This window comes from Watersipora subatra, chromosome 4 (genome assembly GCF_963576615.1).
Source record: "Watersipora subatra chromosome 4, tzWatSuba1.1, whole genome shotgun sequence".
NCBI lineage: Eukaryota > Metazoa > Bryozoa > Gymnolaemata > Cheilostomatida > Watersiporidae > Watersipora > Watersipora subatra.
Window position 1 is genome coordinate 19,875,119 of NC_088711.1, and position 15,477 is coordinate 19,890,595.

Genomic DNA, 15,477 nt, shown 5'->3' on the forward strand with positions numbered 1-15,477 from the left:
ATCAACCTCTTGTTCTATGGTCAACTGTCTTGGCATATAACCTTTCAAAAAGTTTTTATTACATTTCTGCAAAACAATTTAGCAATAATATTTTGCTTTTGTGCAACTTTCAAATGGTCATCGATCCTACCTCAAATACCTACTATGTGTCATAAATCAACCTAGATAAATCAATTTTATATTCAACAGGGCTGGATTCATGTTTAATTGCTCCGTTTTTTTTTGTACAAATAAATGCATCTTTGTGAATCTGTAAGAAAATAGCCACCAAGGCCTGCAATAGCATAAGGTATTTTTCAAAAATGAAGAAGCTACAGCTCCAAGAACTAACAGCGTGGACTAACAATGTGGTTGTATGAGGTGGTATGAGGTACATGCACTTACGTTTGTTATTGGAGTTGTCTTTTACTGCTTTATTTTGGGTCATTATAACTCATAAAAGTCAATACGTTTATGGTGTAAGATAAGTTTTCGACTATGTCAAGGTGAAGTCATTTTGCTTATAGAAATAAAAACGTTCATCAACGAAAACTACACTTCACTAGTTATTAAAGTACATTCTAAATTAGATATTTCTTTTCACGATTGTGTTTAATGTGGTTAATGCAGAATTCTTGATTAAGAAATGAATTTTTGTGTGTCATGGTTCATTCACCTAATTCATTGTCAATAGTTGACCCTGTGTTCAATGTGGGGTGTAAATAGTGACCATAAAAGTATATATGTGTATTTTTTTCTGAATACGGTTAGCAGAGTTTTTTATTACTAGTCAGGTTTTATAGATATAATGACGGTAATATTCACAATAGTGGCTTTATATGAGCTTCTTATGCCTCTGAAAACGCAAATGCTCTAAATGTCATTCTCCCTAATCCTGGCTCTTAAGCTGCTACATTCACGAGGTAGGAACGCTTGGCTCTTACTGGTAGAAAGCACCATAATAAATCTACAAGGTGCTTTTCTGTCTGGCCATCGCAGTTTTGCACACATTTTTATCTTACTAAAAGCTGCAATTGTTAAGAAAAACCTGGTGCAAATACTGAGCTACTAAGCTAATCGTAACTCAATTTCCGACTCAGAACAAATGAATTTTGCATGGAAAGGTTTTGCTAATTTCGATGATCTAAATATGTTTCAGAGTAGGTAGCCAAGAGATCGGCTGTTGCCCATATGTTTCTATCTACTAAAATTGGTGATTAGAAGGTAATTTCAATTCTGGGTGACCATTTTTTATTAGTTTCTGCAATACCTACATATTCTGATTATGTAGTTTATGGATCCTGAAATTTGTTTTTGGTAGTCCTATAATGTCTCTATAGTCTTATAAAGCTTTTTTATAAAGCGTTTTGCTACGATAAATCTATGTTGAAGCAACATTTGAATTAGTTTTGCCATAGTTTGCCAGCAACACTTAGTTCAGTGGTCTGCTAAAATAATAATATTATTTATGTTTATGTCATTAATATTAACACCTCGGCAGTCAGGTCTGCTAGGAGAGACCTTCAGGTGTGCCAATAAAGCGCAGAGAATAAGTATATGCAGAACTATTCTAAAACAGTGGAATGTGAGCAGTTACTGAAGACGGTAGCGCGCCTGGCTGAGGGTCCAGATGTCGCGAGTTTAAATTCCATATGATACAATATTTTTTCTAATCTGCAACTATGGCTTTAGACATTATTATAGTAAAGATTAATTATAGTAAGATTAATTAGGAAACATTGCATAAGCTGTTTTGCTACACTGCAAATGTTATCTGGCAGAAACAGAATACCAGTTTGTGGAATAAATCAATATGGCGGAGAAGAAAGCTCCGATCCAATCGACTGCTGGAGCAGTTGCCATGAGAAATGAAAAAGGTATTTTATTACACATCTGTAACGTGACTGTCGGTCATCTTGAGCTAACTTTTTATCTTTCACATCAATAAAATGAGCTGTTCATTATTATTTTTGGTTGAGTTTGAAATTTTTATCAGAAACTGTTTATTTACAGTATTGTTCAGCAATGTCAGCCGTTCAAACAGTTATGGTAAAATTACATGAATCGTCAGTTGCTGAAATATTACATCTATAAACAAACGCTTGAAATCGACTTTGATTGGCTGCTTGTAAGAGTCACGTTGTTGAGAACAACGGCTTACTAGCTGTTTGCTACAAAATTTGCATATAGTAGTAGATATTATAGTTTTACATGAAGAAATCTACTTTATATGTACGTTATATGGTGACATCAATTAGCATGCTATTAAATCAGCTTTTTATTGTGACAGGAAACCAGAGATATTGTCAAATAAATTAAATTTGGTATTAAAATTAAAGTTTGAATTGAAATTGATTTAAAGTAAAAAAGCATGCAAATAATCTCATCTGTTTTTCTTGATTGCTATAAAATTTATTCAAAATTAAAATTTGAATTAAAAGCTATACAAAGTAGGAAAACATTGCAGGTAATGCCACTGGTTTATCTTGATTGTTATTGTGAGAGTTTTAAGTTGACCAATTTTGAGAGTGACACAACTGCCGAGTCACTAGGGCATATTAGCTCTTCCTACAAAACATTTAAATCTCTACACTAGAAATTCCTGTTGTTTAATTAATCATTGCACTTTACAGGTGAAATCTACACACAAAAAGTGAAGGTCAACCGTTATGTTACTGGTAAGCGTCCCGAGTATGCCCCACAGTCATCTAGTGAAGAGGAAGATGAAGATTTCATACAGAAAAGGCTTCATAACTTAGAGTCTGAGATGGGGACAGCTCCTGCTGCAGCCCCTATGTCAGACGCTGCCCATGACCGCAGGCTAGCTCGACTTCAACAGGCGACAACTCTCGACAATGACCAGGAAGACAGGTTAGCCTGTGTTCTCATACTATGTGGTAACCTTTATGATTAATCGAGTCTGTGTTCTTTTATGCTATTTGATAATTCATAAGGTTGGTTGGCCTTGTGTTCTCACACTATGTGATAAGCCGTCAAATTATTAAGTTAAATTGTTTTTCACTGGTATTTTTTGTTATAAATTCTTTGTATTTGTTTCTTTTATGTACAAAGGTACAGAAAAATTGTGAACAATAGCAAAGCAAGCTGTAAGGTTTTGAAAGTTGTCTTATTCTTCTAGGACTTTTTAAGAATAATCAATATTTATAAAAAAAAGTGCAGTTTTGACCATTTGTAACTTCAAAGTTTGTTTGTTTATTTTCATCTATAATATGACTACAAAAAATAACATGAAGAGTGTTTCTCCCAGTATACAAGAAAAAGAAAAATAGAAAAAAAATGTCACTCCAGGGAAGGTGATGATGAGGTCCCTGCGCGCAGTAGCGAGACTAATCCAGGCGCGGAACCTGAAATTAGAGTCAGCAGAAGTCTGTCTAATTAGTTTAGTCTAGTCTGGTTGTCTGAGGTAGCGCTTCAGTTAATTTTTGAAAGGATTAGCATTTACAATTTTACACAGTGTAACAGGTAGTAGATTCCATAGCAATGACTCATGATAATCCAAACAACATTGACCAGCTTTTGATTTAAACAATGGTATTTTTAGGTTTATGTATGTTTGACGAGTAGTTAAATGTGTTATTGTCCTGTTTTGGTTTGTTTCATAAAATGTGTGATGCAGTTCTTTCCTTTTTTCTTCAAAGTGAGCTCTTTTATTTTTACACATTACTGAAACAGATTTCATTGTCTCATTTCGCCATATTTTCATACACTGCACACGCTAAGCCTTTGATGTGCGATTCATTTATAGAGGTTTCCTAATCCCACATCTGTTGCAGATACACGAGGCACCACAGGCGGGTAGATGAACCAGAAGTAATAGGACGTGATTCAGATGAGGAATACAGAGCTGGCAGTGAAAGTGATGAAGATGAAGAAGACATAGATGAAGATGTGAGTAGAGAGTTCAAGACATCATTTAAACAATTTTATCACTGTTTGTTGTGATTATATCTATTTGAGTTTTTGGAGTTATGTTCTCGTTAAGCTTTGAAAATTTAATGTACTCAACAGCGAATTAATTTACAGTAGAACAAGTGGTTGTTAACAATCATAGTCGTGGCGGTGGTAGTAGAAGTAGTGACAGTACTGGTAGTAGTAGCAGTGATAATGGCCGTACTGGTAGTATTAGTAGTAGTGATAGTCGTACTAGTAATAGTAGTAGCAGTGATGGTCGTAGTAGTAGCAGTGATCGTCGTAGTAGTAGCAGTTATAGTAGTAGCAGTGATGTTGGTAGTTGTAGCAGGGGTAGTAGTAGTAGCAGTGACGGTGGCAGCAGTGATAGTGGCAGTTGGGATGGTAATAGAAATAGTAGTAGCAGTAGTAGTGGAAGAGTATCTCATTTTTCTAACATAGAGATTTCTATTAGTTGAGTTTTTGGCATTCAGTGGAATATCATGATAAGTAGTTAAGGAGCTTTTAGTAATGCAGCGTTATCGTCCATTTGTGACTGTTATATTTATTAATGGTTTGTTGTTTGCATGCCACGGTTAGATTTTGTAAATGTAGCCCAGCATCTTGTCAGCTCTTCATCAGTACGTAATTAGCGCTTCATCCATGCTTTAGCGCCACACTATTTGCAACTTATCCGCACCCAAAACTTTCGCGTAACAGGAAATTGAGAGGCGGAGAGCCGAGCTGAGGCTAAAGGCGAGAGCGCTTAGAGAAAATGAGGAGGCGACCGAGCTGCTGGCAGAGAAAGTGACAGAAGCAGATGCAGAGGCAGCTAGCTCTGAGGAGGAGAGTGAATATGAGGAATACACAGACAGCGAGGAGGAGGAAGATGGACCTCTTCTTAAGCCTGTTAGTATTGTCGTTCGTTATCTTCTCTTAGGAATGTCTGCTCTTGTTCAGTTATATTATCTAGTTGTAAATACAGATAGATGCAAGACCTGTTTAGGCCTTTTGTTCACAATACACTGCCAAGCATCGACTATAATCACTTCTACATATGAGTTGTTCAACAAAAAAAGGAGAATTTAAGCAAATATTTGTGTTGAAATACTACATGTAAGGGATTTCCTTCATACAACATCCGACATTTGGAACATTAGTTTTGTGAGTAAAAGTTTAAAAACCGGTAAAAACACAACATGAAAATGAGGAAAATCAGTAAATTAAATTCATTCAAGCTCCATCTAGTGCATGTTAAAATGAGTCACGTATTTACGTAAGTCAAGTACAATAAGCTACAAATAAGTATAATAAACTATAATAAGTCTATCAGTCACTTTCTCACTGAATCGGTGCATTGCTGGATGTACGTTTCTGTTTACATGTCTCGAAGGTAAGTTAATAATAAAAACCTCTTTTGACTGATTATTACGTTAATAATTCGGATATTACATATAATTTAGGTTTCTATATTTAATCATTTGTTGTTTTATATAATTCACCAGCCGAATGCCCGTTGGTGCACGGCTGTTAAAAAACGGCTTAAAACAGTGGCAGGTAATGTAGTTGTGAATGGTTAATTTGAGTAAGCTAGTGTCTGTATTGCTAAACTTACTAATAAGAACCATGAGAGCAAGCTTTAGTGATGTTGCGCGTTACGCAGAGTCGCTATGAGTAATTTAACTCAAATAATGATTCATATCGTTTAATGTTGCCATTGCACCTCGTGTAGCGTAATGGGTTAGCTTATTGCCTTGTGAATGGGAGGTTTAGAGATCAAATCTTCTGCAATACGGATTTTTCATTACTAGATTTTAATCGATAGACAGACGATATAGCTGGAGAGACCGAATCATAGACAACAAACTTTGAAATTTATATATATAAATTTGTTTCAGCGCTACATGCAATTACAAAAAGTATTTATTACTACTCTTTAACTCTCTATGAATTGGACTTTGAATTCTTATAATAATATATGCTCCATCATGCAATGGTTTTAACATACGAAGCAAATGTCAGAACGAGTTAATTTCATAGGTCAAGGTTTGGTTACATATTTTCATCTTACGGATGGTTTGAGTGGTAGGACTGTTGACATGCTAAGTGTCGAGGCTCTATACTTCATTACTAAATTTTCATACAGCGACTGTGTAGGGACACCTGCGTGTGCGCCATTGACGAAGCACTACGTTGGGCTGATAAGCAAATCATGTCTTTGTAAAGCGTTATAGTAGAGCGATGGTTGTGCGATGCCTTATGTCAAGTCACATGTCTGTATCTGAGGCAACGGGTAAGCAAAACCTGTACAAACGCACAAGTGGGACTTCATTGGTCGCCAAGGCTGTTTCTATGACACAAAAATGGCGCATCACACGGGTATTTTGCTTCCAAATAGCGACACTGCATCACGACAGAATGTTTTCATGGTGGCACCAATGCATGGTTTCCAATGCAGCACTATATGAAGGTGTGCCGCTACACTATCGCTCTATGGAAACTTGGTAAATATTAACAAAATAACCTAAATGGTTCTGAAGATTTAGAAGTCTCTACATTGTTCCAACCCACTATTTAAAGATTATATATTTCTATATAATCTTATTATATATTTAAAGATTATTATTTATATATTTATAAAAAAATATATATAAATATATATTTATAAAATTATATATTTAAAGATGAACTTGTACAAAATTTTAGTAGATTTTATTAAAAATTATCGGCGTTTTTTTATTATTTGCGATTGTTTTGGATGCTTGAGGTGATCTGAATGCCAGGATGTTTCAAGATTAAACCGAAAAAACATGATCATGGTTAAAATGCTCCGATCAAGCGAAATTGCGGTTATGTCGTCTATAGATGCAAAGAGACCGACAGAATAGCGATGCGTAATGCTGCAACTTCAACGTGCTGGCAACAAGTGATGTCATTTCACCTGGATTTTCTTCAGAGCATTTCAACTGCGATCAAGTTTGGTCACTCTTATTCTTTAAACACTCTGACTATCACCTCAAACCTCAAAAACAACATTTGGTAACCAACCGAATGGTAAAAAAATATTGTTATTTTCTGATCAGATAGGCTAAAATTCTGTGTAAGTCCGACTCTAAAGATTATGATAGCCTCTAGTGAAGATGTTGCTGCATCCTTTGATGGAGTATGTGTGTACCCAGGTGTTTGTGCGGAAAAAGGACCGAATAACCATTCAGGAGAAGCAGCGACAGGTTCTCAAAGAGCGAGAACTAGAATTGGAGGCCAAAAAGCTGGCAGAAGAAAGAAAACAACAAGCAAGACGGGTAGGAGACTTTAGCTTAATTCTATGACTAGTGTTGTGTGTATTATAGGAGTAGGGGGCAACTCTATGACTAGTGTGGTAAGTATTATAGTAGGGGTAGCTTTATGATTAGTTTGGTGAGTATTATAGGAGTAGGGGTAGTTCTATGACTAGTGTTGCGGGTATTGTAGGAGTAAGGGTAATCCCACGACCAAACAAGAGCGAAGCGATTGGTTTGGGAGATTTATGATAAATGCATATGTGCACGCAACTCCCCAAAAATTATTCGTTAACGGCGTTATCAAACCCTTGTACCAAAATTTCTTCAACAAGTTCAACCATTTTTGTGTAGAGTCGTTCAAGTATAATAATAATACAAAACACATATAAATCTATTTAAATATGTTACCAAGTCTTTGAAAGGTTACCGCAAAATTCTAAAACTAACCCATCTGATCGGATGATACATGAATAGACAGATTAATTCGGCCTAAAATCAAAATAGAAACTTGAAAAACCTTTTTTAATCAAAATTAAGACCGGCCAACAAAACGCCAATAACGCCGTGCGACAGATAGTAGCCTATAACTATTAAGTCATCGAAATTTCACGAGAAAAACGTGCACATTTCACCAGTCTATAGAATCGTTTAATTGCCGAAGGTTTCTGTAATTAACTTAAAAGTACTGAAAAGTGATTGTTTCTTTTTTGCCGATTTTATTATTCGAATTAATTATTTGATTTTATAAAAAAATTATTATAATATTTAATTATAAGAATAATCATTAGAATTTACAACATCGAAATATATAATGATTGTATTGTCTAATCGCCGAAGGTTTCTTTAATTAACGTAGACCGTTTGAGGCGTAGACCGATGTACAGGTACGAAAATGTGGTACACAGTTTATCAGACTATGTTTTTTGTCCAATTACCGAAGGTTTCATTAAATTATCTAGAACATTAGCCAGATTTCTTTACATCTTATCTACAAGTTAGGGCCCAACTACAATGCCCCTTTGTGACAAGGATATTTCTTTATTTTACTCCAGTTTGCAGAAAACTTCCAGACATGTTAATGCTAATGCTTGCTTTCTGTTACATATCGCTGTCAAAACCAATCTACATTCAACACAACCAACTTTTAACTTTCCAACGCAACTTTCGAATTGTGTATATTACATGGCAGCTTACCATTTTACTTTTAATATTGCATTTCAGAGATATAATAAACATGTTTCATTATTGCTGTTGTTAGTTAAATTGCGTACAGTAGGTTAGGCCTAAAGCTTGAATTAATATTTATTTTATTGTTGTAAAACATAGGTTTGAGATAGTAATAGATTAGGTCTGATTTTTGTACAACCTTTTGTTTTGCTTAATTGACCTTTTGAATTTCATTTCAAAATAACTTGGCAACTACCATACAACCTCCCAGAACACCACGTCGTTGCATTGGCCGTCCACATGTCTCCCAATTATTACGGAGGAGGAGAAATAGAAGGTCCTCACAGCAACCATCAACATCAAATGTTAATGTTCAATAGCACGCTACTCAAAATAATAACAACAACTCATCTGATTCAGAGAATTCTTTAGTAGATGTTGTAGGCGAAGCCTACAACATCTAACTAAAGAATTCTACTTTTGTAGAATTCTAACCTTTTGTCACTACTTTTTCAACAACCGGCAGTACCCTTTCTTTTTTCCATTATCACTTTGGTCGTGGGCTGTATGACAGGGGAATTTCTAGTTTTATGCCTAGTTTTGTGAGCATCATAGGATGTCTAGTTCGGTGAATATTGTAAGAATAAGGGTAGTGAATATTGTAAGAATAGGGGTAGCTCTATGACTAGTGCTGTGGATATTTTAGGAGTAGCTCTATGAGGAGCTCTGAAAATTTTAGGAATAGGATTTATAGGAATAAGGATAGCTCTATGACTAGTACTGAAAACACTGAGATCAACCGTGTTAATGATGATCACTCTATTGCTGAGTTATTCAAAATCATGGCCCAGGCTATAACAATTATGGTAACAATGTTGACACGTTATGGCCAAAGTGATGGCTTGATGGTTAATGCCAGGAGAGCTGCAAAAAGCTTTTACCATTTCTGCTGTTAGTTCATACTGAAGCTTCACACACAGTTGATGCTTACAATCATGGAATATTCGTGTGGGGCATTACCAGACTAGTTACAAATTTCATAACTTATTGGCATGCAGTAAAGCTGACCGTTGGTCTTTCGCAGCTTGTCGAGTTGGCTGCCAAGCAAGAGAAGGAGGAGAAAGAGACAGCTAAGGACAACGTCGAGGTTGTTAACACCGATGATGACAATGATGAGGAAGAGTATGAAGCATGGAAAGTACGAGAGTTGAGACGTATGAAGAGGGACAGAGACGAGAGAGAAGCGTAAGTTTGTACAGGCCCCTCACCTGGGCTTGAGTGGCATGGGGAGTGTTTGTGGTACAGTTGGGAAGAAAGAATTTTACTCAGAAGTAATTGGTTTAGATGCATAAGCGATATACAGTTAAACTCTGAGTTGCAATCATATTTAATTTAAACAAATGTTTGTCTTGACAGAATATGACATCTGAAATCTTTTGAAGCATTACAGTTTCATGAGTGAACGTAAAAAGGCTGGTAACAATTAAAAGGGAAAAAAATATAAATTAAGTTAATTTTGCGATATTTAGCGTTAAGTTATATTTCTATATCTAGCATAAGTTATATTTCTATATCTAACATAAGTTATATATCTATATCTAACATAAGTTATATTTCTATATCTAACATAAGTTATATTTCTATATCTAACATAAGTTATATTTCTATATCTAGCATAAGTTATATTTCTATATCTAGCATAAGTTGTTTCTATATCTAGCATAAGTTATATTTCTATATCTAACATAAGTTATATTTCTATATCTAGCATAAGTTATATTTCTATACCTAACATAAGTTATATTTCTATATCTAACATAAGTTATATTTCTATATCTAACATAAGTTATATATCTATATCTAACATAAGTTATATATCTATATCTAACATAAGTTATATATCTATATCTAACATAAGGTAAAGTAAGATCTCTCGCTCTAACACCAAACTTATGCATTGCTAGACCTGCACTTCCACTCACTCGCCTCCGAGGTGAAGAAGAACAAAATTTCATTTTACTGATTAATTTCAGTTTTTGCAGTTAGTTTTACATATTTTTATATAATACATTTGCGTTAATGCAATATGTAGTTACTTGAAGTATTTGTTTTTGTTTTGTGTACTCTGTATGAATTTAAAAACATAGGAGGATTTTTATGATAATATCCGTTCTAAGATATGACGATTTTTGTATATAAAGCAATGATCAGTATGGACTCTCTTATGACTTGCGGTTCCATAAAATATTTGCTGCTTTTTTCCAAAGGATGTTGCCATTCTAACTCCTGTAACTACTGTATAACGATGTGTCATGGATAAACTGTTGGACAAATGTTAAGCACCATGCTCTCCCACACTCAGGCTCGAGAAAGAGAAACAGGACGCGGAGAAATACAGAAACATGACAGAGGAAGAGCGCAAGGTTGAACAGAAGATGAATCCGAAGAAGATTACAAATGCAATGACGAAAGGAAAATATAAGTTTATGCAGAAGTACTACCATCGTGGTGTATTCTATATGGTGAGTAGAGTAGTGTGCTGAATGTCATCCCCTCTCTATACACGTTTGTTTACCATGTCCTCTTTTCTATTCATGTTTATTATAGAGTTAAGTTGCTTGTTGTATTCCTTGTGTGCGTGCGTAACAGATTCAAATAGGGTTTTTTATGTAGCTGAACTGGTGACGATGAACACTAGTGGGACTGAAAATAACTGTTTCGGGAAACAATTCATTGAATACCTAATTCATGGATATTCCATCCAGAAAGTGTGAGAATTCTTCCCTAGGCGTTTTTAAAGTAACCAACATTGTTGTTTCTCTTCAATGAAAGCATTACTAATTTGGCTCAATTTTTATAAAATCACTTTTATTCTTTCAAGAATAAAATATATATATATATAACAGCATGATGTTTGTGATTAAGGAATGTGATGGGTGAAGGGGTGATGTGATGCAAGTGGGCAGCTGCTGTGATGTGTATTTGCTTGTGGTGATATGTGGCAGAAAAGGGCTTTGCTGTGTATGAGCAGGTGGTAGGGTTTGTATGAAGTAACCGTTGGCTGCATAGGAGCAGTGGTGTGATATGCGTGAGCAGGTGTTGTGATTTGCGTGAGGAGGGGGTGTGATGTGGGTGAGCAGGTGTTGTGATGCACGTGAGCAGGTGTTGTGATGTGCGTGATCAGGTGTTGTGATGTGCGTGATCAGGTGTTGTGATGTGCGTGAGCATGTGTTGTGATGTGCGTGAGCAGGTGTTGCAATGTCTACGAGTGGTGGTTGTGAGGTTCATGAATGAAGACTGTTGCTAGAAATTCTGAAAGGAAACAAATGACAACTAAGTAGCTGTGTTGATACTCATGTATTTTGTTAAGCTCTATGTAATCTAGTGGCTAGGCTGGTATACAGGTATACAAAAATAAAACTCAGTAGTGAACCATTGAACCGAGTCATTTAACATCGGCTTCTGAAAAATAAGTTTGTTGATTAGCTGCTTGTGAGGGTCCTTGACAACAAATTACTAAATTTAGTGTTATCAGTACGTGTTAGGCGTAGACTGTAGGGGCTAAGAAAGCAAAGAGCATTGAAATATGAGCAAGTGACCTGTATACAGCTGGGAGCTTGTCTCCGCTTGGTGAGTGAATCGAGGATGTTTTGTCCTTCAGAATGAGGAAGAAGATGTTCTCAAGAGAGACTACACAGCACCCACCCTCGAGGATCACTTTGATAAGACAATTCTTCCTAAAGTCATGCAGGTACGTTGTCCTGCCTAGACTTAGTTCTGCATAACTAAACGATAGCTTGTACAGTCTAACCTCAACTTAGAAATGCTTAAACATATAAATTTTCTGACATAACTTGAGCAAATAATTTATTCGATATCAGAATTAGTTTTCTGCGTGTTTACAGTTTGTCTAGTGTTGAGTGTCAATGCATTTGTATGCAGTTCATCACATAGTCTGATTCTATGGTGTTCATATAGTATCGTACCTTCTTTTCATAGTTTGAAAATCATGTATCTCAAGAAGACAAATGCAAATAGTATTAGTAGTGAAAACTGCCAAAAGGCTATGTTTTCTTTAAAATTAAAACCAGAATTTATAGAAAAACCCAAGCGAATATCTTTGAAACAGTTCTGCAAATAATCTCTGGAGCAGTCTAGTAGCTATTGTACAAAAGTGGAAGCGATTAGAAAAAAAAACAAAGTTCATCATGAGTAAAGGTTTGGAGGCCATGATAGTTGAAGACAAAAAGTAAACGTATAAAATATGAAAACCCAAAATTATAAATAAGTTATTAATTTCAAATCATGTACATGTGATCAAATTAGGCTAGTTTTATATTTCTGTCATCATTTCTACCTATGTGTCTCCTGTTCACCTTATGGAAAGGCCAAGTGCCATTAAAACTTCTTTTAGGGATTATTTCTTGGCAAGTTTTTTCTGTCATAAATTTTAGTTTTTATATGTTGTTATTTCATAGTTGGATACAATGCATTTGTTTTAATGTTGTAAATTTTATATAACTTCCTGAAGCATTTATCATTGGGTTTTTATAATACGAAATGATTTAGGTGAAATGCAACATATTCTCATACTAAGATATGCTCCAACACGCGTTGGTTCTAACATACCTAGGAAATTCGAAAAAAAATCAACTTTATAGCCCAGGTTTGACTGTAGTTCGGTCGACAGTTGGGAGTTGTCCATTTTTGCTATATAATGGGGAAGGGACAACTCGTAATTGTAAATTAATTCCTGTTAGATTGGTAGCTGACTGCTTTATTCAGCACATCAATCTAACGGTCTGTAGATTTAGGTATATAAAGCATGCGAGATTATATGATAAAGAACAGGAATATGCAGTCCAATTTATGTGCACTATTTCAGACATTTGCACAAATATATTCTGATGGCTCTTCAGGCGGTGAGCATCAAATGTTGATTATCATAACTGTATTATTGATGTTGCTATACAGGTTAAAAACTTTGGACGCTCTGGCAGAACTAAGTATACTCATCTCGTTGACCAAGATACCACAGCCTACGACTCAGCATGGACTGCTGAAACTGGACAAAATCTTAAATTTCATGCCACCAAAGGTGGAGGTCTGAAACAAGCATTTGAAAAACCTACCATAACTCGTAAGAAATAGTAAATGCAGTCACCTGTATATAAGTGTAGATTTTAGGTATGATTTATTGCACTCATACCGTCCATATATGTTTTCTTCAGCGATTCTGTACAGTGTACTCGCACAGATACCTTTAAACCTATCCAATGCTCTTCTCCATGTTCACCATCTTTTATATTTTCAAGGTCGTTTGTCATTGAGACTTTAGAGGCTCTGCTTAATCCATTATGACGATCTTCTCGTTATATAAATATGTTAGCTATATACATAGCTAGTATAGTAGGATGAATATGTAAATAAAATCTGACTGACCTGTGCATGTTGGAGTTATCTTCACTCGTTTTAGTATATGTATTTGCATGTATATGTATCTGATTTGAAACGGAGCGCAAAGCTGTGAACTATGTCATTTAACATACTAAAATTTTGTACTCAAATATAAGGTTGTGCTCATTTCTGACTAAAGAAAATATGCCTACCTCAATTTCTGTCTATCTCTGCTTCTAGGTGGCTTTCTGTTGCATATCGGCAGCAGTTGGTCTCTCTTATAGTCTACTGATTTTGGTGTCCTTCTATACACACCTGCATTTATAATTTTAATTTTAGAAGTGTGTGGAAGTTTTTTGGCGAAACAGTTTTTTTGAGCTTAGCATGCTGTAACAAAAAGAAACTGAAAAATTAGTTGGTTTTGTTTTTAAAAGAGTAATATGTCACCTTTACTTATGCCTGAATGATGGGTAATGATATACAAGCATTTTATTAGTTTTGGCAAGTTAGAGAACTTATCCAATAAACAAAATTTACTCAGAACACATTTATCAATCATTTCTAAAAGGCCTATTTACCATTTGGGAGTACCTTAATACAGATAGTAATATTCTATTTTGGTAGGTTATATTGCTGAAAGCCAGGGTTTACGAACTTCTGTTTAAAATGCCCCAATTCAGCTCCAGGTTTAGTTACATATGATTCTAAACATTGTCAATAACTTGCTTGACTTCATGCTCCTGCATGAATAGACATAGCACACTAATCTCCCATTTTACCTTTGACAGACTTTCACAGGTTGTAGATATACTGTATTTGCATGTCTCAATGACTAAAATGTGTGTGCCTAATATGTACGTAATAAAGCTGGTACACTCTTGTTCTAACAACCAATTAGAACATTTGCCTAAGAATTATATGTCAATATGGTACATTACTGTTGTGAATATGTTTAACAAATGATAGTTATTTTTTGTCTAGTTGCTTCAACTAATGCCTTAAGTCAAATGCTCGCTTCTGAAAGTTTTTTTCAAGCACTTTGAGTTGGTTTAATTTGCTAGTCTAAACATGCAATAAAAATACTACATTAAGTCAATCAGTACCGATTACATTTATTTACTGAAATAACCATCGTTAACCAATCATAGTCAGTGATCAAGTAGTGCCAACCTTATCACCAAATACTGGCATCTCAAATCATTGTGCACGCATACAATATCTTGTGTCTATATTGTCTGCTCAAAGGTTGATTCTGCTAAGAAGTTCTAATTTGCTTCCACTTTTTTCTCTCCGAGGGTTATCAAGATCTTTAGTCGGAACACAAATTTTACTAAAAAGTTTTTAGGCTGCCATCAGTTCTGTGCTTTATTCTCACTAGTACACTGGTAGTTTCGTGAGCCATGAGAGATCGCCATTGATAATAAATATGTGCACAATTATTCCAAATGTAGCACTAGCTTGTTGAGAGGTGCAGATAATAGTGTGCTGGTTGGTGAGCCAAATGTCCGAGTTCAAATCCTGTGTGATGCGATCGTTTTTTCAACATTAAGCTGTTACTTCGGATAAATGGGCAAACGCGGGTCTTATTATAGTGCAGATTACAAGCTAATAAAATATAACCCAATGAAATAAAAAATTATCAATAATGTTAAAAACAGAACTAGTCAAGGCTTAACAGTTGAACAGTGGAGTCACAGTACTAGCCTCAGCTTCAAATAGGTAAGGGATTTTTTAAGGACTTCAA

General features: G+C 35.2%; 1 protein-coding gene across 1 annotated transcript; it reads left to right on the forward strand.

The window, feature by feature from the left end:
* The first annotated feature begins 1,758 nt into the window (after window positions 1-1,758).
* On the forward strand, window positions 1,759-13,783 carry LOC137392823 (microfibrillar-associated protein 1-like). The gene is made up of 9 exons (XM_068079153.1): window positions 1,759-1,856; window positions 2,613-2,850; window positions 3,774-3,888; window positions 4,609-4,797; window positions 7,068-7,190; window positions 9,421-9,581; window positions 10,699-10,858; window positions 11,998-12,087; window positions 13,311-13,783. The coding sequence occupies exons 1-9, from the start codon at window positions 1,793-1,795 to the stop codon at window positions 13,485-13,487; spliced, it is 1,317 nt and encodes a 438-aa protein (XP_067935254.1). The 5' UTR covers window positions 1,759-1,792; the 3' UTR covers window positions 13,488-13,783.
* The last annotated feature ends 1,694 nt before the right edge of the window (window positions 13,784-15,477 follow it).

What these genes read in the sequence shown, in the direction of transcription:
- LOC137392823 (XM_068079153.1), top strand. Translation starts at nt 1,793, where the DNA reads ATGGCGGAGAAGAAAGCTCCGATCCAATCGACTGCTGGAGCAGTTGCC. An exon ending in ATGGACCTCTTCTTAAGCCT is followed by an intron (nt 4,798 to 7,067) that starts GTTAGTATTGTC and finishes GTGTGTACCCAG; the next exon opens with GTGTTTGTGCGGAAAAAGGA. An exon ending in TTCTTCCTAAAGTCATGCAG is followed by an intron (nt 12,088 to 13,310) that starts GTACGTTGTCCT and finishes GTTGCTATACAG; the next exon opens with GTTAAAAACTTTGGACGCTC.